The 24404-nt window shown below is 37.3% G+C and overlaps 1 protein-coding gene across 43 annotated transcripts in view; it reads right to left on the bottom strand.

Annotated features, from left to right (window-relative positions):
• The window catches only part of INVS (inversin), a 160290-nt gene that overhangs the window by 84459 nt on the left and 51427 nt on the right, over positions 1 to 24404 (bottom strand). For 18 of the 43 annotated variants that reach the window (XR_014824684.1, XR_014824677.1, XR_014824711.1 and 15 more), the window contains one exon: positions 2291 to 2464. Coding sequence is in view for 29 of the 43 variants with exons in the window: in XM_021066648.2 (XP_020922307.2) it covers positions 2291 to 2464 (174 nt within the window). In the remaining 14 variants the exon portion in view is untranslated. Of the gene's footprint in view, positions 1 to 2290; positions 2465 to 5020; positions 5163 to 20524; positions 20623 to 20943; positions 21009 to 24404 lie in introns of all 43 variants that reach the window. The other 25 variants (XR_014824714.1, XR_014824693.1, XR_014824694.1 and 22 more) reach the window with 5 other exon arrangements.

Below are 24404 nucleotides of genomic sequence, written 5' to 3'. Positions count from 1 at the left end.
GAATTCAGTAACATTAAGTATATTCACATTGTTGTGCAACCATTAGCACCATTCACTCCTAGAATTTTTCATCTTCCCAAACTGAAACTCCCTATCTGTTTAACAATAACTTCCAAGTCCCACCTCCTTCCCATCCCCTGGCAACCAGTATACTTTCTACAAATCTGATTCCTAAGTGGAATCATACAATATTTGTCCTTTTGCGTATGACTTATTTCACTTTGCATGTGTCCTCAAAGTTCATTCTTGTAGCATGTAGCACGAAGCATGTGTCAGAATTCCATTCATTTTTAAGCCTAAATAATATTCCATGGTATGTATATACTGCATTTTGTTTATTCAGCTGTCAATAGACATCTGAGTTGTTTCCATTTTCTGGCTATTGTGAATAGTGCTGCTATAAACATGGATATACAAAGATCTGTTCGTGCTCCTGATTTCAATTCTTTTGGGTATATAACCAGAAGTAGATTTACTGGATCATATAGTAGTCCTATATTAACTTTTTTGAGGAATTGACGCATTGTTTCCCACAGGGGCCATACCATTTTACACTCCTACCAGCAGGGCACAAGGCTTCAAATCTCTCCATGTTCTCACCAACACTTGCTATTTTTGTTTTTTGTTGTTATACCTATCCTAAAGGATGTGAAGTGCTATCTCATTGTAGTTTTTTATTTGTGTTTCTCTAATGATTAGTAATATTGAGCATCTTTTCATGTGCTTATTGGCTATTTGAATATCCTCTTTGGAAAAAGGTCTATTCAAGTTCTTTGCCTATTTTTAAATTGGGTTGTTTGTCTTTTTGTTGTTCATTTTTAATGTATTTTATACAAGTATTGGTCCATGACAGATTAGAAATTAAAAAAAAAAAAAACAGATCCTTCACCTCAGCTGGTTTGAGATGCACTGCTCTAGGCTTTTGCTCTTCTTTCTTCTCTGTGTCTGCCTGGACTATCCAGATCCATTTTCCATCTATCTGACTGAATTACCTCCCATTCTTGTTCAATAACAGAAGAATATACAGGAATTAGAAGACAGCAGGAAGTTCATAGAATATATCGGGGAAGACATGAAGCCCAAAGACAGTAGTAGCTTCTTACGTGATTAATGGGTCTTTGTAGATTGATCCCAGTGCTTTTCCACTGAAATATTAGCACTATAAATGCTGTGAGTTAAGAATAACATTAATTTACAAGAGTTGTAAAAGAAAGTTAAAGATGATTTCAGAACTTTGGGTTATATGAGTCACTACTAAATAAAATCTAAAATTCACATAAAGAACATGATGAAAACGCAAAAATTATTGAACATAAACCTAGTGAATTAATCATAAGAGTTTTAATTACATAGGAATGCTAGCATTAGTAAGACTCTAAGTGCCTGATGAAAAGGAAGAGGATGATTGCATTTGTCTAACTAAAGACCACATTTTTTTTTCCTGTAAAGAATGATCAGAGCATTGATCAAAACAGTGACCAATGTGTACAATATGTTAAAATTCAGGAAGCAGGGAAGATAATAAATCCTAGTAAAAATGCCAGAGCAGATGTTAGAATCAAAAGAAACATAATAATGATAATTTTACAGTTAACATTTATTGCAAGCATACTATGCACTAGGCATTGTGCTAACCACTTCATTAGGTATCACCTCATTTTATCTTCAATAAACTTATCATCTCCCTTTTCACATATGATAAAATTGAGGCAGCTAAGTAATTTGTCCAAAGACACAGAACAAGTGGTGGCTTCCACACTGAAACCCAAGAAGAATGGTGCCAAAGCCCAGGTCATAAAAGCACTGTGCACTTAGTCCATGACCCGGGGCCTCTGTCCACCACAAATCTAACCACCTACAGCCCCCATCATGACTAGCAATCAGATACTGAGTTTTGGAGTTAGATAGGACTGGCTTTGAATTACAGTCCTGACACTTGGATCTTGGGCAGGATCTTAATATTTTTGAGCTTTAGTTTCTTCATATGTAAAAAGATGATACTACCCACCACACATGGTTGTTGGGAGATAAAATGACAGAATTTAAGTGAAATACTTTACTGGAGTGTATGGAGACTTGGAATTGTTCTACCATGCAGGAGTGGTAATTTAGGTTTTCTTTCTTGAGGCTTTACATCATAAAATAAAGCATTCGCTTTCTGCTCTTTTTTTATTTTTTCATGAAGAAGGTTTATTTTGCAGATAAAATTCATTGAGAAAAAAAATAAAAGAAAAAGAAAAAAGAAAGAAATTATCGGCTCTATTTGTTTTTGATTTTGACAGTCTGTTACCTTGTTTTTATCCTGTGTATCCACTTCTCCTGGTGCCATAAACTTCAGCAGAAGCGCCAAACATTTAGGGCTCTTGTGCCGGGTAGTCAAGTGTAAAGGAGTCATTTCTTCTAAATCCTTCTGCATCCAGTTTGCTCTACGTGTAAGCAGAAGTTTCATGAAACGATAATTTCCCTAAATAAAAAACAAAAGGCAATAAGAAGTAATTCAGTTTGGTGTCCAAAACACTTTTTCATTTAAAAATTTTCTTTTTTTCTTTTCTTTTTTTTTTTGTCTTTTCTAGGGCTGCACCCCTGGCGTATGGAGGTTTCCAGGCTAGGGGTTGAATCTGAGCTGCAGCCACCGGCCTACACCACAGGCACAGCAACGCCAGATCATTAACCCACTGATCGAGGCCAGGGATTGAACCCACAACCTCATGATTCCTAGTCAGATTTGTTAACCACTGAGCCACGACAGGAACTCCCAATTTTAAAATGTTTTAAGCATTTAAATTATTCTGCTAGAGAAATAACATTCAGATAAATTACCAAAATGAAAAATGCTTATTCTACCATTTTATGAATTGTTTTATTTTTTCATGTTTCCTTCCACCCTCTAGTTTTTTTTTTTTTTTTTTGTCTTTTTGCTATTTCTTGGGCCGCTCCGGCGGCATATGGAGATTCCCAGGCTAGGGGTCTAATTGGAGCTGTAGCCACCAGCCTACACCAGAGCCACAGCAACGTGGGATCCGAGCCGTGTCTGCAACCTACACCACAGCTCAAGGCAACGCCAGATCGTTAACCCACTGAGCAAGGGCAGGGATCGAACCCGCAACCTCATGGTTCCTAGTTGGATTCGTTAACCACTGCGCCACGACGGGAACTCCCCACCCTCTTTCTATACATATATAGTTTACTTAGGAGCTAATCAATATTTCATTATGTTAAGGAAGATGTTGTCTTTAAACATCTTATTATTATTTATAATATTTTCTTTTATAGAAAATGCTACAATGTATGTAACTTTATAGTTTTTAAAAAATATAATAAATTATCAGGAACCAAAATACTGATACAAAGGAGTTTGTGAATTTTATGGTTTTTGGTGAATTTTCCAAATTGCTACCTAGTAGCAACAATGTATGAATGTATTAATTTCAGCACAATCTAGCCTGCATAGCACATATTATTCATATTCAAAATATAGTAACTTTGTGAAATAAGCAGAGGTTTTTTTTTTTTTAAATGGCTGCTCCTGTGCCATACGGAAGTTCTCAGGCCAGGGACTGAACCCGAACTGCAGTTGAGAACTACACCACAGCTGTGGCAATGCCAGATCCTTTAATTCAGGGCACCCAATGGCATTGAAACCATGCCTCCACAGTGACCTGAGCTGCTGCAGTCAGATTCTTAGCCCACTGCACAATAGCAGGAACTCCAAAATAAGCAGAGATTTTAAATCCCAATTTACAAGTGAGGGAAGTGAGATTCAAAGGGGTTAAGTATTTTGTTCACGATCATCTGGTTAATAAGGAAAAGGTGGTTAGTTTTCTTGACAAGAGCTATTTACAGGTACAACTAAGGGAGAAGCACAGCTTCCTCAAAGTTCAGGTCCTAGACTCATACGGTTGCATAAATACCAACCCAGAAGACACTTAGGCCACCCACTTGCAACCAATGCTTTCCACAACAGTTAAATCCTCCACTCTGGCAGAATCAACCCATCTGGAGAAAAAAGTTTAGTTATAAGGGTTAGAATAATACACTAGTGGAGATTCAAGTTCACCATTATATAGCATGTCTGTATGAGCTTTTAAATCCTTGAAAAATATTTCTACTGAGCTCTTTCCCAAGATGTAGTTCCATATTTCCAATTCCAGTTGGAGCCTTCAATTTGCCCGTTATCATCGATATTTCAAAGTCAGTATGAACAAACTGCATTGCATGTTGAAGTTTTCTGCCTACTTCATGTCTATTTTTCTCTCTGTGTTCAAAGCATAGTGGCAGGAAGAGTTATCTACCTTTTTCATCTTCTGAGATCCTCTACTTTCTTAATGATGTTGGAAATGTGGCCTTTAAGTATAATAATATGTTAATGTTCTACTATCAGAGGCTATCAGTGTTAATAAGGAAGACAATTATTAATTGAGCAGGTCCCCCACTGCGGTGAAAGTGAGGCTCTAAGGCAAAGGGGACTAGCTAGTGAAATGAAGAATGAATGCCTGCTTGCCTACAGAGGTAGAGACAGAATTCAACTCAGTCCAGGATTGGGGCAGAGATAAGGCAGAACAAGGCTGGGAAAAGGGTGCATAAGACTGTCTCTATTAGATGGGTAAACTTGGAATGGACTGAAAAACAAACTGATGAGGCTCAATTATTTCCCTTCAGAAGGGCTTTCCTTGACCACCCTAAGTAGAACTTACTTTATTCTTCTCTACTGTAGAACCCTTTAATTTCCTTCAAAGTACTTTTCCTAGTTTATAGTTCCATATATATTTGTTCATTTCCCTTCACTGAGATCTCCCCCACAGGCAGTAAGCATCATGAAGGCAGAGACTATGTTTCATTGACTGCTGTGCTAGAGGAGGTCCCTGGCACATGATAGGTGCTTAATAAATACTACTTGAAGGACTGAGTGAAAAGAGGAAATGAAATAACTTTTACAGTTTTTTTTAATTTAAAAATTCTTATTTATGGTTACTAAATTAGAATCTTAATTCTCAAATATCTGGTATTTGGTTACTCTTACTTTTTATTGTTTCCTTTGTCTGAGCTTCAGTCAGTGTGGACATCATTTATCTGGATTTTCTCATTTCAGCTATGCCAGCTTTTTAGAAGGTGCTAAAATTTCCTCAAGAGGGCACTCTGCTCTAAATCTCTTGCCATCTTTCCTTTGAAAAAAGAAAAAATGCCCAGGAAAAATAAATCCATGTGGTACTTCATACCAAAAAATAAGGTTTGACCTTTCTGAGTATAACATTTCAAATTTTACAGAATAATTCATCATGACCTTTGAAAGATATTCAATCGGACAATCATTGTGATTTTGAAATTTAAAGGAAAAAAGATAGGAGAAGAAGAAAACTAGAATATGATGAGGGGATGGCTACTGAGTTGTAGACACAGTGCTTAGTATATTTATACTTTGCATTATTCTGGCAATTCTACCTACACAAAACGTGGTAAATCTCAGTAATAATTATTCACTCATTCAAGCGTCATTGAGTCTTATTACAAGGCAGGTAAATAGTAAAATGTTTGTACTTTACTTATTTCAAAGCTCTTTGACATAGATTTCATCTTTGCTCCTTAGAGAAGTATCACGGAAAATTTTTACACATTAAATAAAGTATCTTCCGTGATTCTATTTCCTCATCTTTAAAATACAAATAATAGTGCCTGAGATTCTTATGCATATGAAATGATAAAGATAATATTTGTAAAGTACTTAGAATAATACACAAAGCGAATACTCAGTAAATGTTTGCTGATTTTACTCTAAACAATTTTCTAATGTGGAGGAGGCAACAGAACATAGATGGTCAAGTGAAACCAAGAATGACTCACGGCATGTACAGAAAGATTTGACTGAACATAGCATACACAATTCAGCTAGTGCTTAAGGAGAGAGCTAAGGTTAGGAATAGGTAAAAGTAAAAATAGCTGGAATTGTGTATAAGTAATGGTTTTTCTGATTTTTTTTTTTTTACACTGAGAATGATGTCTATATTCTACTTACAGATAATGGTGATACAGTACCAACAAGAATATACACAGTAGGAATTTAGCTGGTACCCTGCATAAAGGCCAGCTATATATGATCAGGCCAGCTTCTATTCCAAAGACACATGAGATAATAGCTACGAATGCTGGGACTAGAAACAATGTAATCCATTTGGATCAATGTCAACCTCCTTGGTCTCTTGAACAAGCATTACTAAATGCCCAGTGTATGCAAACTCAGTTCTGAGAATGAACAGAGGGGGCAGACAACTCTTAGAGTTAAAAATCAGGTGAGTATTTCTAGTATTCAGAGTATTATTAGTTTGAGGCAGCAAGTTATTTTGATAACTCTCCAAAGACTAGAAGACCCTGGGAACCCAGGCTACTTTGCTTCCCATAAAGGACCCTCTGTACAAAAAAGCAAGCAAACAAAATGTCTTAATATTTTCTCACTATGGCTTGAAATTATGACTTCTTAAGTTTTCAGGTTTACTCTTATAACACAAATAGTTTTGGGAGGCTTTGGAAGTTAACAATTTAGTATCCTCTCTTGCACAGAACCTGATCCTGAGGTAAAGACTGTTTTGGGATCTGATTTTATAATTTCTGACTGAGTAGGAAATAGTATAAGAATTAAAGAGCTGACAGACTAAAAGAGTATATATTCTTAAGAAAATTCTGGTGGTATGTGAACAGAAGTGAGAGCTAAAGCTACAAAAAAGTCCTGATTTCATCACTAAAAGGACATAAACTCTGATACGACGAGGTCTACTATGCCACTGAAATGTGAAAATATTTCCTTGGGTTTCTGAAACATTGAAGAAGATATTTTTCCATTTTTGTTCTTGTTTCTGTTGTTCTTACATACTAACAACCCTCATCTTCATCCTCTCTGTAATCAATAACACCAAGAGCTTCTTCTGCCTGTAATGTAAATGACTATGACATTTGGATTTCCCCCAAATACATGATAAGAAGTATAATATCTGAAAGAGCAGAAGAGAATGAAAAAGCTCTCTGACCTGGAGAATAGCACTCAGAATTAATCTGGGAAACAAATCAACAAAATGCCACTTTCAAGCTCATGTTTTGTCTTTCCAATTCTCTATGATGAACTTGTTTTTTAAGGAAAAGCCATTAAATCTTTTTTTTTTTTTTTTTCCTCTAGGTCATGGCCATGGCATGCAGAAGCTCCTGGGCTGGGGATCGAACTTGCATCATAGCAGTGACCAGAGCCATAGTAGTGACAACACTGGATCCTTAACTTGCTAGGCCTTCAGAGAACTTCAAAAGTCATTTAATCTTGATAACAATAATATAGAAGTTTTGAGTGAAATACTTTGATACTTTGCTTTAAGGTTTTCATTTTTAATAAATAAAACAGGAATTCCCTGGTGGCCTAGCAGTTAAGGATTTGGCATCTCTGCTCTGGCTCGGGTTTGATTCCTGGCCCATGAGCTTCTACATGCTGTGGGTGTGGCCAAAAAAAAAAAAAGAAAGAAAACATTACATATACGGTTAATACTCCCTTTCTGCCTGTCCTCAGTTTTATTACCTTTTCTCCCTCTATGGAGACTACTATTCTGAAATTGGTGGTTATCATTCCAATGAATGTTTTTTTTTTTTTTTTTTTTTTTGTCTGTTGTCTTTTTTGTTGTTGTTGTTGCTATTTCTTGGGCCGCTCCCGCGGCATATGGAGGTTCCCAGGCTAGGGGTCCAATCGGAGCTGTAGCCACCGGCCTACACCAGAGCCACAGCAACGCAGGATCCGAGCCGCGTCTGCAACCTACACCACAGCTCACGGCAACGCCGGATCGTTAACCCACTGAGCAAGGGCAGGGACCGAACCCGCAACCTCATGGTTCCTCGTCGGATTCGTTAACCACTGCGCCACGACGGGAACTCCCCAATGAATGTTTTGATACACTTTATTTCTTATAAATACATGTATTCATAAACTATAGAGTATTATTTTACTTTTTCAATCTTTACATAAGTAGCCCTACATGAATCACTTGCTACCTTTTACTTAAAGCAATATTATTTATTTATTTTATTTTTTGTCTTTTTAGGGATGCACCTGCACCACATGGAGGCGCCAAGTCTAAGGGTTGAATTGGAGCTGTAGCCACCAGCCTACGCCACACCCACAGCAATGCGGGATCTGAGCTGCATCTGCAACCTACACCACAGCCCATGGCAACGCCAGATCCTTAACCCACTGAGTGAAGCCAGGAATCAAACCTGCATCCTCATAGATAATAGTCAGATTTGTTTCCGCTGAGCCATGGTAAGAACTCCCAAAGCAATATTTTTTAGAGACATCAAAGTTGCTTTGGTTCATAAATTTTCATTGGAAAAAGCATTCTGTCATATGAAAATAATATATTTATTATTCCCTAAGGGGATATTTGCATGTTTCTCATTTTTCACTATTACAAGCAACATTGTAAGGAATTTTCTCCTACACATCTGGAAAATGTGCCAGAATTTCTGAAATTGCTGGGCTAAGATTGTTCTCGCAAGTAGCCACTGCAATTCACAGTCCCACCAATCATGTCTGAGACTTGTTTCCCCACATCCTCTTCACACTTGGTTTTGTCAGACTTGCTAATTTTTGCCAATATAATGGGTATATAATTATGTTTAACCACGGATTTAATTTTCATCTCCCTTCTTGAGGTAGAATGTCTCTGTTGGCTATTTGTTTCTTCTTTTGTGTAAAGCCTTTTTGGGTTGTTTACCCATTTCCCCAGTGAGCTATTTGTCTTTTTTCTTACTGAGCTGTATGAGTTATTTACATATTCTGGATATTAATTCTTGGCTTATTTTGCAAATAATGTCACTTTTTTGTGTGGCTTTTCTTTTTGCTTTGTTTATGCTCTTCAGCTAGGAATGAATTCATGATCTGAATGATGATACTGTTAGTCATCTTAGCACTAGATTTCTTCATGTATTTTGTTTGCTAGCTCATTTTAAAGAGAAGATTGCAGTTATTTCTTGTTTATTGTGTTTTTCTTTTTCTTATTTTCCCCTCTTTGTTCCCCCTTATAGCTGCTAACACCTAGCTCCTGGTCCATTATAGGAATTGGTTCTTATAATGATCTTTTTCAGCCCCGTGTCTAGTGATATTAGGGGTGTCACAGTTACTGGCACAGAGCTAGGGGGTACCTTCCTGGTACTGAGGCTTGATCATTGTCCTACTCCTGCCACTTCTCTAAAACAGCTTCCTCTAAAGCTATAGCCTCATATTAAGGCAAAGAATATTCCTCAATTTCAAGTATTTTCCTGGCTTTAGTGTGAACAGAACCACTTTTCACTTACTTATTAGGAAAAAAAGGGAGTATATCTGAAATCTTATTCTATAAGACTGCTGTCTGTTAAGTGCCTTAATCATTAACTAAGTATATCTTACTTATTAGGAAAAAAAGGGAGTATATCTGAAATCTTATTCTATAAGACTGCTGTCTGTTAAGTGCCTTAATCATTAACTAATTTCTAGACAATTGGTAGCTGATCTTCAAAACATTCTAGATCTCTTCCTCCACATTTCTTCCCCAAATGGCTACCATATTTTCCACATCTGGCTCCTAGAAACCCTTGCTATTTGCCTCCTCTTCAGTTGAAACAATCCCTTTTAACTGACTCCAGTGCCCAAGACCTGGTTAATACTGCCTGTAGCAGCCCTTTTCCCCACTGGGACAATGAAGAGACCAGACAGCTTCACAAAACCAATATTTTGGGACCTACATGTGTCCTGACGAATCTCTGCATTCTTGTTCTCTCCATGTCCTCAGCACTTACATTTACTCTCATGGTAGTTGGGGAGAAAACAACTGTCCACCAAATGTTCACTACGTTTTTTGTTCATGTATTGGCTGTGTATAATTCTGTCTTGGAAATATTATAATGCTGTATGTAATAGCACAAATAAGTGTAAGATAGGTATTCTGCCATATTTCATTCTAAATCCTAATTATATTGCATACTCAAAGAAACATTATTTAAAACTGAAGTAGAAATAATAGGAACATGATTTGTTATTATTAATTCTAATGATATCTATACAATTATATATTTATAAACTCTCAAGGCATTTACTATATTTTTTAAAAGAATCACTTGAGGGATATAGGTCACAAATATCAATAATCTCATTATATCAAGATTTTCTGTAATGGTTGCAGACACAAATGACTCCTAGGATCTCCACAGTAGTGCTGGCAGAGGCAATTTGCCATGGGCTCTGAGTGTCCCTGCATATTCTTACTGTATATGCCAAGAATGCAAAGCCTTGGCTCCTCTTTACCTGGGACATTTCTCGGAGATGGGTTTGCAGCGAGCAATCTTGAGGGATATTGATATCCTCCAGGACTTCAGACAAAGAGTAGTCTTGCTTACCCTTTACTAAAGCCTGGAGATTCCCCAAATGCAGCATTCCTCAGATGCCATGTAAACCCACTGCGTGCTCTGTGTTCATCTGGATCCTCTGCATTGCCTCCTGGTTCTTGGGGATAAAGGGGACTGATTCGAAAATACAAGCACTCGTGCTCTCTGCTATGCCATCAGTAATAAAACTTTTTTGTTTCTGATGGTGGCCTTATGTCTTTTGTCAGTACCCACAGCCAATTTATTGTCTTGTAAAAGTTGGCACATACAAAGAAAAAGTAGGGTAAATCAAATCCAAGACCTGACAGAGTAGGAAATAAGGAGGGGATATTGACAGAGGCATAGTTTTCTTGAAGAGTAAGGGTCCTGCACATCAGGTTCAGGGATGAGAAGATCCTTGTGATCACACCCAAGTGGTAGGCAAGGTGGGGGCAGTAAGGACCCCACTCTCCTATCTGTTAAGGACTCCCTATGATGAGGAGTAGGATTAAAACCAGCTACCCAAGTGGTGTCTTGGTCTTTCCTCACCTTCCTCTGGGCAAGCATGACAGCATGGCCCTTGGAAGGGATGATAGCATGTTAATGGGGCAGTAAGCTGAAAGGCAACATGGTTGAGGCTGCTGGGCCAGGGAAACTATAAAGTGGAAATAAATGGTGAAAAGGAATGAGGACTTTGCTTTGATATAGAACTTTGGGTGGACTGAAAGCAATTAGAGGTTTTTTGGTTGAGACATGAGTGAGCAACTACTCAAAAGGGAAAGTGAATGCAAAGCCTTGCCTAATAACACAGGACCAACTTCACAATATAAATGATCCCTGCTATAGCCTGCTTTGCTGGCAATGAAGACAAAGCACTAGGTGTAAAGGTGGCCACTGTCTGAAGCAAAGCTGTTGGTTTAATGATGCCCTCGATGGAATGCCTTGGCCTGGTTTGCTGATGATTTGGCTAAGTTTAAACCTGATGGCATCCACTGGGAGGAGTCCAACCACAACTGAGAGGCAGTCCAACCTCAATGACAACTCTGAAGACTGACTGTGGTAAGGGCAGGTCAGCCCAGTGGGCTAAAATGAAAGCCATCATCCTTACCTTAGACAATACTCCTAAGGACAGGACATGGTTTTTTTTACTCATGGAATGTTGCCAATGCTCTAGTCCTCTGATGTGCCACTTGGAAGACACAGATGATAGACACTCCTCTTGGGGGCTACAAACTATGGAAACAAATTGTGGCTGCCAACTGAAAATTCTGGGTCAGTCACGGAGAAGTCCACTGTAAAGGCCTATTCTTTTATGAGACCAACCGGAATCAGGCTGCTGAACACGCCTGCACTGCCCAGATCACTGGCCACTTGCCCCTTGGATCCACCACTGCACTAAACATGACAATGAATCCATCATCATAGGTTGGCCCAAAATAAAAGGTATGTGTTTGATGTAGAAGCTACCATTGCATACCAGGCTTGCTTGTCCTTCTAAGGTGGCCTGTTTGACTTGTTATGAAGGAGGCCACATTAACAGGGCATTACCCCTGCCCATTCTTGGCCGGGACTTTTAACCTCGGTGCGACCTCATGCCTAACTATTGCAAATACTTTTCATGCTACAGTGCTGCTGTTGCAGTCCGATTAGCCTACACCAGCACAGCACTGAGGCCCTTGAAACTAAAGTGTTTCATGCTTTAGGGTTTCCATACCTTCTGATTATGATGTTTTTTTTTGTCACAAAGACCATCCCCAGATGGGCCAATAATTAAGGTGTCTGATAGACATTCTATGCCTCTGACTCTCCTCAAAAATCTGAAATTATCAAGAACAAGCATGGCCTCCTTGAAAATAAACTCAAAAAGATTCCTGACTCTATCTCGAATACCTCCTCCTGGTCCACACTCCTAAGAGAGATAGTTTGGTAGCTGGGCCACCCTCAGAAAGAGTTCATCACCTCTTGGCGGCCTCTAGGGAAATAATCAGGAAAGAAGAGTAGGGATTTTCAAAACAACTTTTTTGAAAATCTGGGGTTCTAACCTGTGCATCCTTGGCTGTGATGCTTCCTTCTTTCCCCTAAGAGTAATCCACCCTCTGGGTGGAAGCCCAACAAAAAGAGAGCTTAGAGATTCAAACTTAATTCTGGTTCAGCCACCTGAATTTGTCAATTGACATGGTCCTAGATCACAAACATCTATAATGACCACTTGGTTGAGCACACCGCTCATGAAATCCTCCTATAATGCCCACATGAACCAAGGTGGGGGACATTATGAGTCTCTGTAAATCTGTCCTATATGTACCCACCCTTCTAGATGAAAGGTATGAGTGCAAGTAGGGGATGGTTGGAGAGAAGGTGAACAGTTCTCACTACCAGGATGGAAAACACTGATTTTATGGCCAAGGAGGGAATGCAAGAACTTCAGCACCTGGGAAAGGAACACCTTGGGAGCAACAAGGAGGGAGAGGACAACTGATGCACTCTTTGCCTTCTTGATCCAATACTATATCCTAGAAAAACAAAGATACTGTGTCACTGCCTGAATCAAATAGCAGCTGAGGCTAGCAACAGATCTACTTTTGTGCTTGTCATCACCACCATGTGCTATGAAACAGAAAAGTGATAGGGACATGGAAGGACCTGAACTCTTCTGCTCGAAGCCATAAATGGCAGCTCCTGATTATGGACACAAAGAAACACATAGACTGGTACAGTCTTATTTTAACCTGATGGCTACAAATTGACACGCTTCTCCTGATAAGTGAGAAGCTTTGGGTTATGCCATGTATGATAATCAAAGCTGTAACTATTTGGTGATACTTCCCATGTAGCTTAGCCAAATCAATGTAATGGTGATTCAGGTTTAACAACAAATCCTGAACTGAAGTGACTTGTGTCTCTTCTCGTTATATGTTTGTATGTGGGGGAAAGAGGGCCATGAAATATTCCTCCATTGGGCACAGGGGTTGCTCTTTCAGCCCATACAGTGCCTCCTGTAATTATTGGCAACAACACCAAAGATCAGTAGGTCTGTCAAACCCCCTTGCATGTGTCGTAATAAATAACAGAATGGCCTTAGAGTATATCCTGGTGGCACCAAGTAAGATCTACTGTCTCCCATGGTACTTATTCACAGTTTACTTAATCTAGGACACTGAGGAACAGAGGTGAAGCCAACACTGCAGGCTGCTCTCATCCTCCAGCTTGGATTTCTGTTACTTAAACATTGTATCAGACATATTAAACAGATTTGCTCCCAGGCTCTGCTGGTCAGATGACTGGAGTAGCTGATGGAATGGCCTGCTCATATCAAGAACATGTAGGGCTAAGTGATGGGTTGTTGGGAGAAGCAATTTACCATAAGCCCTAATCATCTCTGTATATTCTCATACAAAAAATGCAGAGATTTTACCACTCTGAGCCCAATCAACTTCTCCTGGTTGTGTCTGCTGCAATCAATCTAAGGGATGAGGTCATCTCTTCCTCTGAGCTTGCTTCTACAAAAGTGAGTGCAGATTCCTGAAGTTCAATGGTTCTCTGTGCTGTGATGGAACTCTATTGTGTGTACTGCATCTGTTTGGATCTTCTGCATCTCCCCCATGATTCTTAGGGGGAAGAGAAACAAATGCAAACATATAGGTGCTGATGCTTTTTGTTGTGCTGTGTACAATAAACTCCTTTGTCCCTGACCCTGGAGGCTTGTGTCTATTGTCAACATTTATGAAGCAGTAACAGACTAACTTCTTAGCTTGAATACAGGGTAAAATAAAATCTCATACCTTTAAAATAGTTCTATATTATTGTAATATGAAATAAAGTATAAGAAGATGTGAAATGTGATTAGAGAGGTGAGTAGGAGCTAGAAAAGAGAGTCTAATACAGCATTATAAAGAGTCTCAAATTTATCATATAGGTAATGGCGAGCCAATGAAGAGTTTAAGAAGGAAATGACATGAGTTGATTTGTGTTTTTAGAAAATACTCTGGGGGCTGAATGAAGTATTGATTTGAGAGAAACAAATCTTTGATAGTGAGACTGGTTAGGGGGTTATCACAGCAATCCAGAATAGAAATGTTGGGAGTGAAATGAAAATAAGAGAACAGACCATGAAATATGTAAGAGGACTCCTGAACAGGTACAAATGGAGTGGTGTCAACAACCAAAAAGAGAAAAAGAAAAACAGGATTAGGGATGAAGATTTTGAGTTTTTTTTTTTTTTAAACATGTGGAGTTAGAAGCATCTGAGGGGAAGCTATATAGATATGTCTAGCAAAAAAAGAGAAAAATATATATATGGATCTGAAGATTGGAGGAAATGGCTAGATTCAAGATACAGGGTTATATATGAATTATCTATATTAATAGCTGTTTCAACTGCTTTCTCCAAAGACATAATTTCTGGCATAAATTAAAGTACATTAAATTGGAAAAATAAATCTACGCATCCCAGATGATATTAAGCATAATTTAAATATCCATATATGTAGCTAAGTACAATGTAATGTAGTATTGTACTTTTACCTAGACCATTACCATACCAAATATAGAGTATAAACGGATTGGAAAAAAGATGGGCCTTTCTTCATTATTCTTGTGCACTTGGAACATTTTCTTGTCTCATTTGATTTAGTTGTGTCATTGTACCCTGATTTCTTGGTTTTTTATTTAATGTGAATTTTTATAGGAAATAGTTATAAAAACCAAATTTTTGAATGGCATGAATTTACTGAGCTATAGAAATGAAATCAAATATGCATTGCTCTTCCCAGTCACAGACATTCTCCTTCTTTCCTTAAATTTCTGATTGTCAAGCCTTAATATGGTTTTACAGCTAAAATTTCTAATTACTCAACAACTATGATGGTAACCACATTACTAACCTGCCATCTTAAGCAAAGCTTTGAAAACTTTTTTCAGAAAAGGTATTTGACAATTCTCTAAGCAAAAGCTAAGAATGGCACTTCAAAGGCAGAATGGGAGCTCTATTTGTTGTTTTCCAAGTTTAAGATGTTCATCCATCTGGCAGAGCAGCTAGACAATACATCAGCCAAGAACATCTCTCTGGCTTGAAACAGATTTTGGCTCTCAAAGAGGATTTGACTGAAGGAAAGGCAACATCTTTAGTTGTTCTGTGGTTGAACTCTTCTAATATTTTTCCTCAATGCCTCCTCCAAGCCTTGGCTCCATCCACTAACTTAGTTTCCATAGGAACAGACAGAACTATCAAGTGGCAGGCACACAGTCTAACAGCACAATAGAAAGAGAAAATGCTACTGTCGGAAAAAAAAAAAAAAAAAAAAGGAAAAGAAAGGAAGAAAAACAAGGAGACAAACTTTTCTCGAAGAAACTATGGAAAGGTATCCTTGACTTGCTTTACCCAATGCCAGATTTTCCATATGCTTTTCCTGCCTGATATAGACTATTTTTTAAAGATTATTATAAAAATTAGGCCCTTCAGTGGAGAGCATTTCATACAAAAAATAAATATGAAAAAGTTATAAAATGCTATGATGCTTATTTCCACAAGTACAATTCCCTTGTGCTTATAAGCTATCCTCATTTATTTAGAGTGGTGCTTTAGGTTGGCACAAGCTTTTGGGCTGACTATACAATGTATTTTGTTTCTCATAGTTGATATTTTATTTATAGGAAAACATTTATTTTCATCTTAAATCAGTAGTTCTCAAACTCTAGCATGCATCACAATCTCTGGAGGGCTGGGAAACACAGATTGCTGAGGACTTCCGTCAGAGGTTTTCACTCACTAGTTCTGGTGTGGGGTCCAAGAATTTACATTTTTCTGGGAGATGCTGGTGCTGCTAGGTCCAGGAATTCATACTTTGAGAATCACTGTTTAAACAAAGAATCAGAGTTCTCAACTCTGAAGAGCTTAAATAACAACAACAAAAAACAAACACATAAACTGAAAAAAAAAATGCCTGTTCCACTCCAGATCAATAAAGTCAGAATTTTTTTTTTTCTTTTTTAGGGCCACACTGTGGTATATGGAAGTTCCCAGGCTAGAAGTCAAATCAGAGCTATAGCTGCCAGCCTACATCACAGCCACAGCAATGCAAGATCCCAGTCATATCTGTGACCTACACCACAGCCTGCACCAACACCAGATCCTTAATCTACTGAGCGAGGCCAGGAATCTAACCTGCAACCTCATGGATCCTAGTTGGGTTCTTAACCTCCTGAGCCACAATGGGAACTCCTAGAATGAGAATTTCTGAGACTTTGGAATTAATATTTCCTAAATGCTCTGTAGGTGATTTGAAAGGGAATCAAGATTGAGACATGCTCATCTAATTCAATGATTCATTCAACATTCAACATTTACTTACTATGTAATTACTCTGAATCAGACACTATGCTAAGGGGTCTGGAAGCATTAAAAATAATTAAAATACAGATGTATACTCATTATACCTACAGTGTAGTATAAGCAAAGAGGGGGTAAGAGCATTAAAAATATACAAATGCAAAAACAGACCAGGCAGGTTGGATGAGGATGTACTTTCAGCCCCTTGTAGGGGAGGGGCAAAGGTTAGCTCTGGAAAGACTCCATCACAGAGATGGCCATTGAGCTGGATCTTGATTTGGGATCACCAATACTTTAGCACTTCTCCATGTCTCCATCTTTTCCAACAACAGATATTTTCTGAATTTTATGTAAAGTGCTACACAAAGATAACTTTGTGTCTTATTCCCACCCCTTCCAATCAATTTGCCGCCATAATCTTTTCTTTTTTTTCATTTTATAATGATTTTTATTTTTCCCATTATTGCTGGTTTACAGTGTTCTGTCAATTTTCTTCTGTACAGCAAGGTGACCCAGTCACACATACATGTATACATTCTTTCTTCTCACATTACAAATGGAAATTCTGAGGCCAAAATTAGTTAAGCTGCATATATCAAGTCTCTTGTGGGGAGTTCCCATCATGTCTCAGTAGTTAGTGAACCGACTAGCATCCATGAGGACATGGGTTCGATTCCTGTCCTTGCTCAGTGGGTTAAGGATCAGGCATTGCTGTGGCTGTGGCGTAGGCCAGCAGCTGCAGCTCCGATTGGACCCCTTGACCAGGAACCTCCATATGCCATGGGTGTGGCCCTAAAAAGACAAACAAAACAAAAACAAAAACAAAAAATAACCCCAAAAATAAAAAACGTTCTCTTGTATCCATTTATCACATGGTGCTGCTATTCCCACACTATCCCTCACTTTGACCATTTGCAAAAGTTATTCACTATTGTAATAATAATAAATGGGATTAGCCCCATGTAAGGACATACAGTGGTAAACTTGAAAAGAGGGGTACCTAAGCCAGCTTTGAGGGGCCAGGAAAGACTTTTTGGAGAAAACAGTGGCATTTTAAGCCACTTTAAGTGGGACGCTGATTGTGTAAGAGCCTTATGTGTGGAAAATAAGGGTGAGGAAGAGGTGATTAGTATAAAAGCTTTAAAGAGTACATCCGAGGACAGAGTAGAACTGGAGACACAAGAAGCTGAAGCCAAAAAGATAAGCAAGGATCAGATGATGAAATGTGTCAGACTAAGGAATTCAGACTTTTTCCATAGGGTCTCTGAAGCAGTACTGGAGGACTTAAGTAAGGCAGTGATAAGAGAGGGTCTCAGCCAGCTCATCCTTACGTCTAAAGGCAAGTTACTGATTTTCTTCTAGCCTCAGTTTCTTCCCACATGAAAAATGATGAGGTTGGATTAGGATCTAAAGGCCCATCCAGCTTCCTGTTTTTCACCTCTACTATTCTAAGAAGCAAAAGACCCAGTCTTTATAGCTACTTCAAAACTAAAGGTTTTTTATTCTAGCTGCCTCAATGATAACCTAAATTTCTTATAATTATGACTTTTCCTAACAACTGGGTAACAGTTTATGAGTTGATTTCCTTTTTCCTGATGTAAAAATTCATTTTCCAAGTATAATGAAGTTCAAGTTTTAGGGGAGCAAGAAATGCTACCCCATTGGGAGGCAGCATGGTATAATTAAATGAGAGTATATTATAGAAGCAGTCATATCTGGGCACTTCATTGACTATATTAACTGTGAGCATGTTACTTTCCAAATTCTCAGATTTCCCATTGGTAAAAAAGAAAAAGAAAAAACCCCGCAGTGACCAGTTCACAGCAAGGACTCAATAAATATTTGGTTTCTTTCTCAGACATCATTATGGTTCTCTTCTCATCATAAAAGTAGTGCTGGAAACAAAACATTTTTTATTTGATCATGTTTGTTTCAGATGCCAAAAAAAAAGAAAGTATTTCTGCCCAATGTTTTCATTTTTGATGAATATTATAACCCTCCTGGCCTGTTTTCACTGACCCTCTCCAGCCTTCTGAGTTACACTGCAAGTTGTTACTTAAAAAAAATCATATTTTAATATTAAATTGAGAAGCTAAATTCAGACAAAACTTGTTTAACACCTGGTTCCTTTGAAGTACTCCAAGTCTTGTGGTAGGCTCCATTTTTAGTTTTTCAACAGTGTACCTTAGTTTCATTGATCCTAACATGAAGTTTAAAAAAAAATCAATTCATCTACTCAGCTAAGATATGTGCCTTTGGGAAAACTGTTTCAAACAACAGATTGAATCCATCTATTGTCTTCACTGCTTCAGTTCCAGACTATAGATAGGACTTCTTGGATAGTGAAAAAGACAAATTACAGATACATGTGTAAATAAATTCAATTAAACTCAGAAATCCTTAAAGAACCTCATTCAGGCTATGCATTAAAGGTTTTAATTAAATACTGAGCACTAAAGTAGTACTCTGACTTGGTAACTATAACTCATTTTCAAAATGGTAGCCAAAGTCTGCAATGGTGATGCTTGAATTCAAATATGTATATTCTAGTCTAAAATCTAGCCATCTTTTAAAACTCATATCACAAACCACCTCCATCTACATATGAATCCTTGAACTCTTCTCTTCAACTTTCTTCCACTGATCTAGGGCCTTTTCTATTTGAGACTAAGGAAGAGGCAATTGAGTTAGTAAAATAAATAAATAAATAAATAAATAAAATAAAATGCTAATGTTCAGTGGTTAGAGTGGGGAAGAAAGACTTTAAGATCAAAAGTTATTTAAGTTCTGCCATTTGGCCACTTATCCCAGGATAGGTATCCTTTTCGCCACAGCTAAGTTCAAGCCATCACAAGTCTTAAATCAACATTTTAGTATCTCCCTCAAGCTCTTGGTAGAACAACTGGAAATAAACAAAGAAACATTTTAGAAGCCACTGAAAAATTATGAATTCTATATTTGATACATATTGAAAAATTTGGAAAATTATTGAAAATTGGGACAATAAGAAAAAGATCACCTACAATTCCATTATCCTACGCCTGACATAAACTTCGTTAGCATTTTGGTACAATATCTTCCAATCCTTCAAAAGGTGACTTTTTTATAGTTTCCATCAGACTATACATCTAATTTCATATCTGGAATAAGTAGCTATTAAAAATAACTTTTACCCATTGGCAGCCATCATAATAACTGACTCAAGAGTAATGGACAGAAGCTAATACTACTGGGTAAAGGTTTGAAGACTAAAAGGATGTTTACATAGTTTAAAATTAGCTCTCCAAAAATAGTTATTAATCATAAAAGAAAGAAATATAAGGTTACAGTGGAGCAAACTGGTAGATGCCACCTTATCCAAAAAATCCAAGTTAACACCATCAGTAATGGGACAAATAATATTATGTGCTTTCTGATAGAACGCACAAAGACAGCATTCCTGTGGTTTTCTTACCAAAAATGTATAATCTAGATTATGAGGAAACATCAGACAAATCCAAAATGAAAGACAATATAATTTGCCTGTGCTCTTAGAATAATAACATCATATATAATATAATATAATATAATATAATATAATATAATATAATATAATATAATATGTGCATGCAAACACACATACACTAGGACTGAGGAACTTCTGTAGATTAATGAAGACTAAAAAGACATATAAGAATTGAATGAAATGTTTGATCCTGGGTTTTCTTTCATATAGATGACATTATTGGGACAATTGGCAAAATCCAAATATGGTTAGTGTACTAGTTAATAGTATTTGTGTTAATTGCCTAATTTTGATAATTGAACTGTGTTTATTTAAGAGAATGTCCTTACTTAGAGAAAATATGCCCTAAATATTTGAGGGCAAAGGAGTATCACGTCTTCAACTTTTTCCAGATGGATCAGGAGACAATGTCTCACATTCATATGTACTGAGAGAGAAGGATAAAGCACATGTGGTTAAATGTGCACATCTGGGGAATGTGGCTGAAGAGTACGTGAGAATTTTGGGCAGAATTCCTGCAACTTTTCTGTAAATCTGAAATTATGTCAAAATACAAAGTTAGAATAAGAAAAGAAAAAACTTAATTTTCATTATAAAAATAATAGCATATTCATTAAAGACATTTCAAAAATAAATAAAAATATAAAGAAAACAATGAGCATTCTTAGTCTCACAAACCTGAGAAAACCATGGTTTACATTCTGATACACTCTTTCTCTGTCTCTTACCTACAAGGAATGTTTCTTACCTTCAGATTGCATTTAAATTTTGAAATCTTCCATAATCTCACCTTCATTAATATTCACAATACCCCTGTTGTGAAAGCCAGAATTATTGTCACTTCATAGATGAGGAAACACAGGTTCAAAAGGATTAAACTATGGCTTGACTTTAGAAAGATTATCAATTTATATCATATAATAGAAAAAAAAATAATGTCTCTAAATAGCTGGTTGACTGTGATTCATTAACTGGTCATGGTTTAGTTTCCTGTAAAATAATAAGTTTGGAGATGAATTCTGGGATTCCTTCTTTTTTGTTTTGTTTTGTCTTTTTGTCCTTTTAGGGCTGCTCCTGTGGCATGTGGAGGTTCCCAGGCTAGGGGTCGAATTGGAGCTGTAGCTTCAGGACTATACCACAGCTATAGCAATGCCAGGTCCAAGCTGTGTCTGCAACCCTACACCACAGCTCACAGCAACGCCAGATCCTTAACCCAGTAAGCAAGGCCAGGGATAGATCCCGCGTCCTCATGGATGCTAGTTGGGTTCGTTAATCACTCCTGAGAACAGGAACTCCAGAGATTCCTTCTAACACTAAAATGTTACAATTCTAGCCTCTTATATTATTACCAACATTTTTTTTGGTATGTAGAATCTGTAGTGCCTAGCATAGCGCCTTATATACAGTAGGTACTAGATAAGTTTTTTTTTTTTTTTTTTTTTGGTCTTTTTGTCTTTTAGGGCCACACCCGTGGCACATGGAGGTTCCCAGGTTAGGGGTCCAATCGGAGCTACAGCTGCCGGCCTACACCAGAGCCACAGTAAAGCAGGATCCAAGCTGCATCTGTGACCTACCACAGCTCATGGTAACGCCGGATCCTTAATCCACTGAGAGAGGCCAGGGACTGAACCTGCATCCTCATGGATGCTAGTTGGGTTCGCTAATTGCTAAGCCACGACAGGAACTCTTAGATAAGTATTTTAAAATGAATAACAAATGCATTACAAATTATAAATGGGTAGTTATAAAGGTTATGAGGATAAGATCATAAATATAAAGTGCTTTGTAAAGTATAACATAATTATAATGGATCATTATTATTATTACTGATGATTTGGAAGAGAAACAATATAAAACAAATTGCTCGTTATAAAATAGAAATTAAAGTTAAGATATGCCACCTTTTAAAAAAAGATACATCACCTTTTCACAGGAATCTAAGAAATTTGCTATGAAGTTTATTTCAATATTACTCTCGTTCCAAGTATAATTCACCTTATTCTCATCAATAACCAATTTAACTGACTGTTTACAGACAGATGGAGAGACAAATGACAAATTAGTACTCCCCAGGTTTGTGGCATGGACATAAAAAGTGAATTTATTTTTCAAATACCTTTTATAGCCATAGCCTTGCAAGTAGAAGACATCTTATCTGGTTTACTATTGATCCAAATGACAAGGCTGAGCATCAGATTAAGGATATGTCAGAAACCTGAAAGAAGGCTACCAACAAATGCGGCAGGATGGTAGCTTCTTTCAAAATGATCTATTAAGGCTTCGGTGTTTACAAAGGCAGCTGAGAAAACACAGCACAATATACAGGGTTGCATTAAGTAACCAGGAGAGCACCCATAAAAACTTCTGATACTAATGTGAACCCCCATACACCATTCATGATACCTGTTTATCTCCAGCAATAAAAACTAGTCACAGATTTCTGATGCTAAAACAAAAGATACAGGGCTTTGTCTTCACCCCACATCCCTTTCTTAATAGTCGCAGGTTCTTCGTAAGAGATAATCTTTTTTAAGATGATGGGAGATACTATCTAATTTAAATTGATTGACAATCTAGAAGGTCAAGGGCGATTCAAGAATTTAATTCTAAGATATCTTCTTTGATGACAGCGAAGTATGACTTAGTTAAGTATGGTAATGACTAAAAACTATCATGCCAAAATGGAGTGCTGAAAAATAAAAATTCTGAGTGTTTTTTATGTATTGTACAGTATTTTATGAAAAAAGAAACATCTTGGGGATAAGATACCAAGCATGCTAAAAATATATATAGCAAAGCAAAAGAAGAAACCTGATTAGAGGTGGAAAAATCTGTCTTTTGTGATCACCTTGGGGTTAGCACTTCTTAAAGGGAAGATCCATTACTTTCTATACTAGAATGAATTGGAGAATTTTGTGAGAATCATGGGAATAGAAAGAGCTTCAGAAAATTCCCCTTTCAGATGGCTTTAGACAGACTTGTACTGTTTTTTCAAAACCCAGAGTTCTCTAACTAATTTCAAGGGACCAACATTTGACATTGTTAAGAGACAGAGAGCTATAGTCTAAAACTATTTAAAACATCAGCAAACTACTTTTTAGTTTGCCTTCTTAGCTAGCATGTAACATTTATAGCAATAAGATGTGATTTTAATTATCACCAGCTTAAACAGTAGCAAATATAAGTTTAAATGCATTATCATTATTAAATGCTATAGATATAGGTCAGGACGTCTGAGTTTTGTTCCTGACTCTAACTAGTTACCTGAAAATGAGCATATCATTATCTATCATCTACTTTGGCATTGTTTTTGGATGTGATGATTAAGACAACTTTTCAGGCCCCAGTTTCTTCAACTGTGAAAGAAAGGAATTCAATTCAATTACAGACTAGTATTTACAAAAGTGTTTGACCAGTTCCTTGATATGCTATTAGTTTATGCTTTTAAAAAAAGCTGAGATCAACTGATTATGAAAAATCCTGGAGTAGTTCCCAATGTGGCTCAGTGGTAATGAACCCATTAGGATGCGGGTTTGATCCCTGGCCTTGCTCAGTGGGTTAAGGATCTGGCATTGCCATGAGCTATGATGTAGGTCACAGATGTGGCTCGGGTCCAGATTGCTGTGGCTGTGGTGTAGGCCGGCAGCTGCAGCTCGGATTTGACCCCTAGTCTGGGAACTTCCATATGCTTGTAGTATGGCCCTAAAAAGACAAAAAAAAAAAAAAAAAAAAAAAAAAAAAAAAGGAAAGAATGAATGAAAGGGAGAGAGAGAAAGAAAGAAATCCTGGATTGAAAAAAAAAAACAACACATAGGTTTCTTTACTGTAGGACTTTTCAGAGACTTTAAGATGCTAATGTGCATTGTGAATTTCCAAGAAGGAGCAGGCAGTATTTCCCAAACTTATTTGACCATAGGACCCATTTTTCTTACAACATTTCATGAGAACATTGTCCTAAGGAAGAAGCTTTGGGAATTGCTGTACATAGTGATTTTTCAGGTCCTTTTGAGCTTTTATAACTTTTTTTTAAAACATAAGAAACAGAGCAGTTTAATAACTGCCCTCATTTTTCTTAGCTAGAATAAACTTGGGAAATATGCTTGGAGCAAAAAAACCTCTCACAAAGACAAAAAGAAAGTTACTTGAGACTGTAGTTATCAACAATAAAAATCAAGCTACTGGGTAATGGGTAACATAAAATACTGAGAA

This window comes from Sus scrofa, chromosome 1, assembly GCF_054392235.1.
Source record: "Sus scrofa isolate SSC_HxYL_T2T_F1_AM1 chromosome 1, Sscrofa_HxYL_maternal_Yorkshire_Landrace_v2.0, whole genome shotgun sequence".
Lineage (NCBI taxonomy): Eukaryota > Metazoa > Chordata > Mammalia > Artiodactyla > Suidae > Sus > Sus scrofa.
Note: the sequence above shows the minus strand (reverse complement) of the source record. Positions and strands in the feature narration are given on the sequence as shown.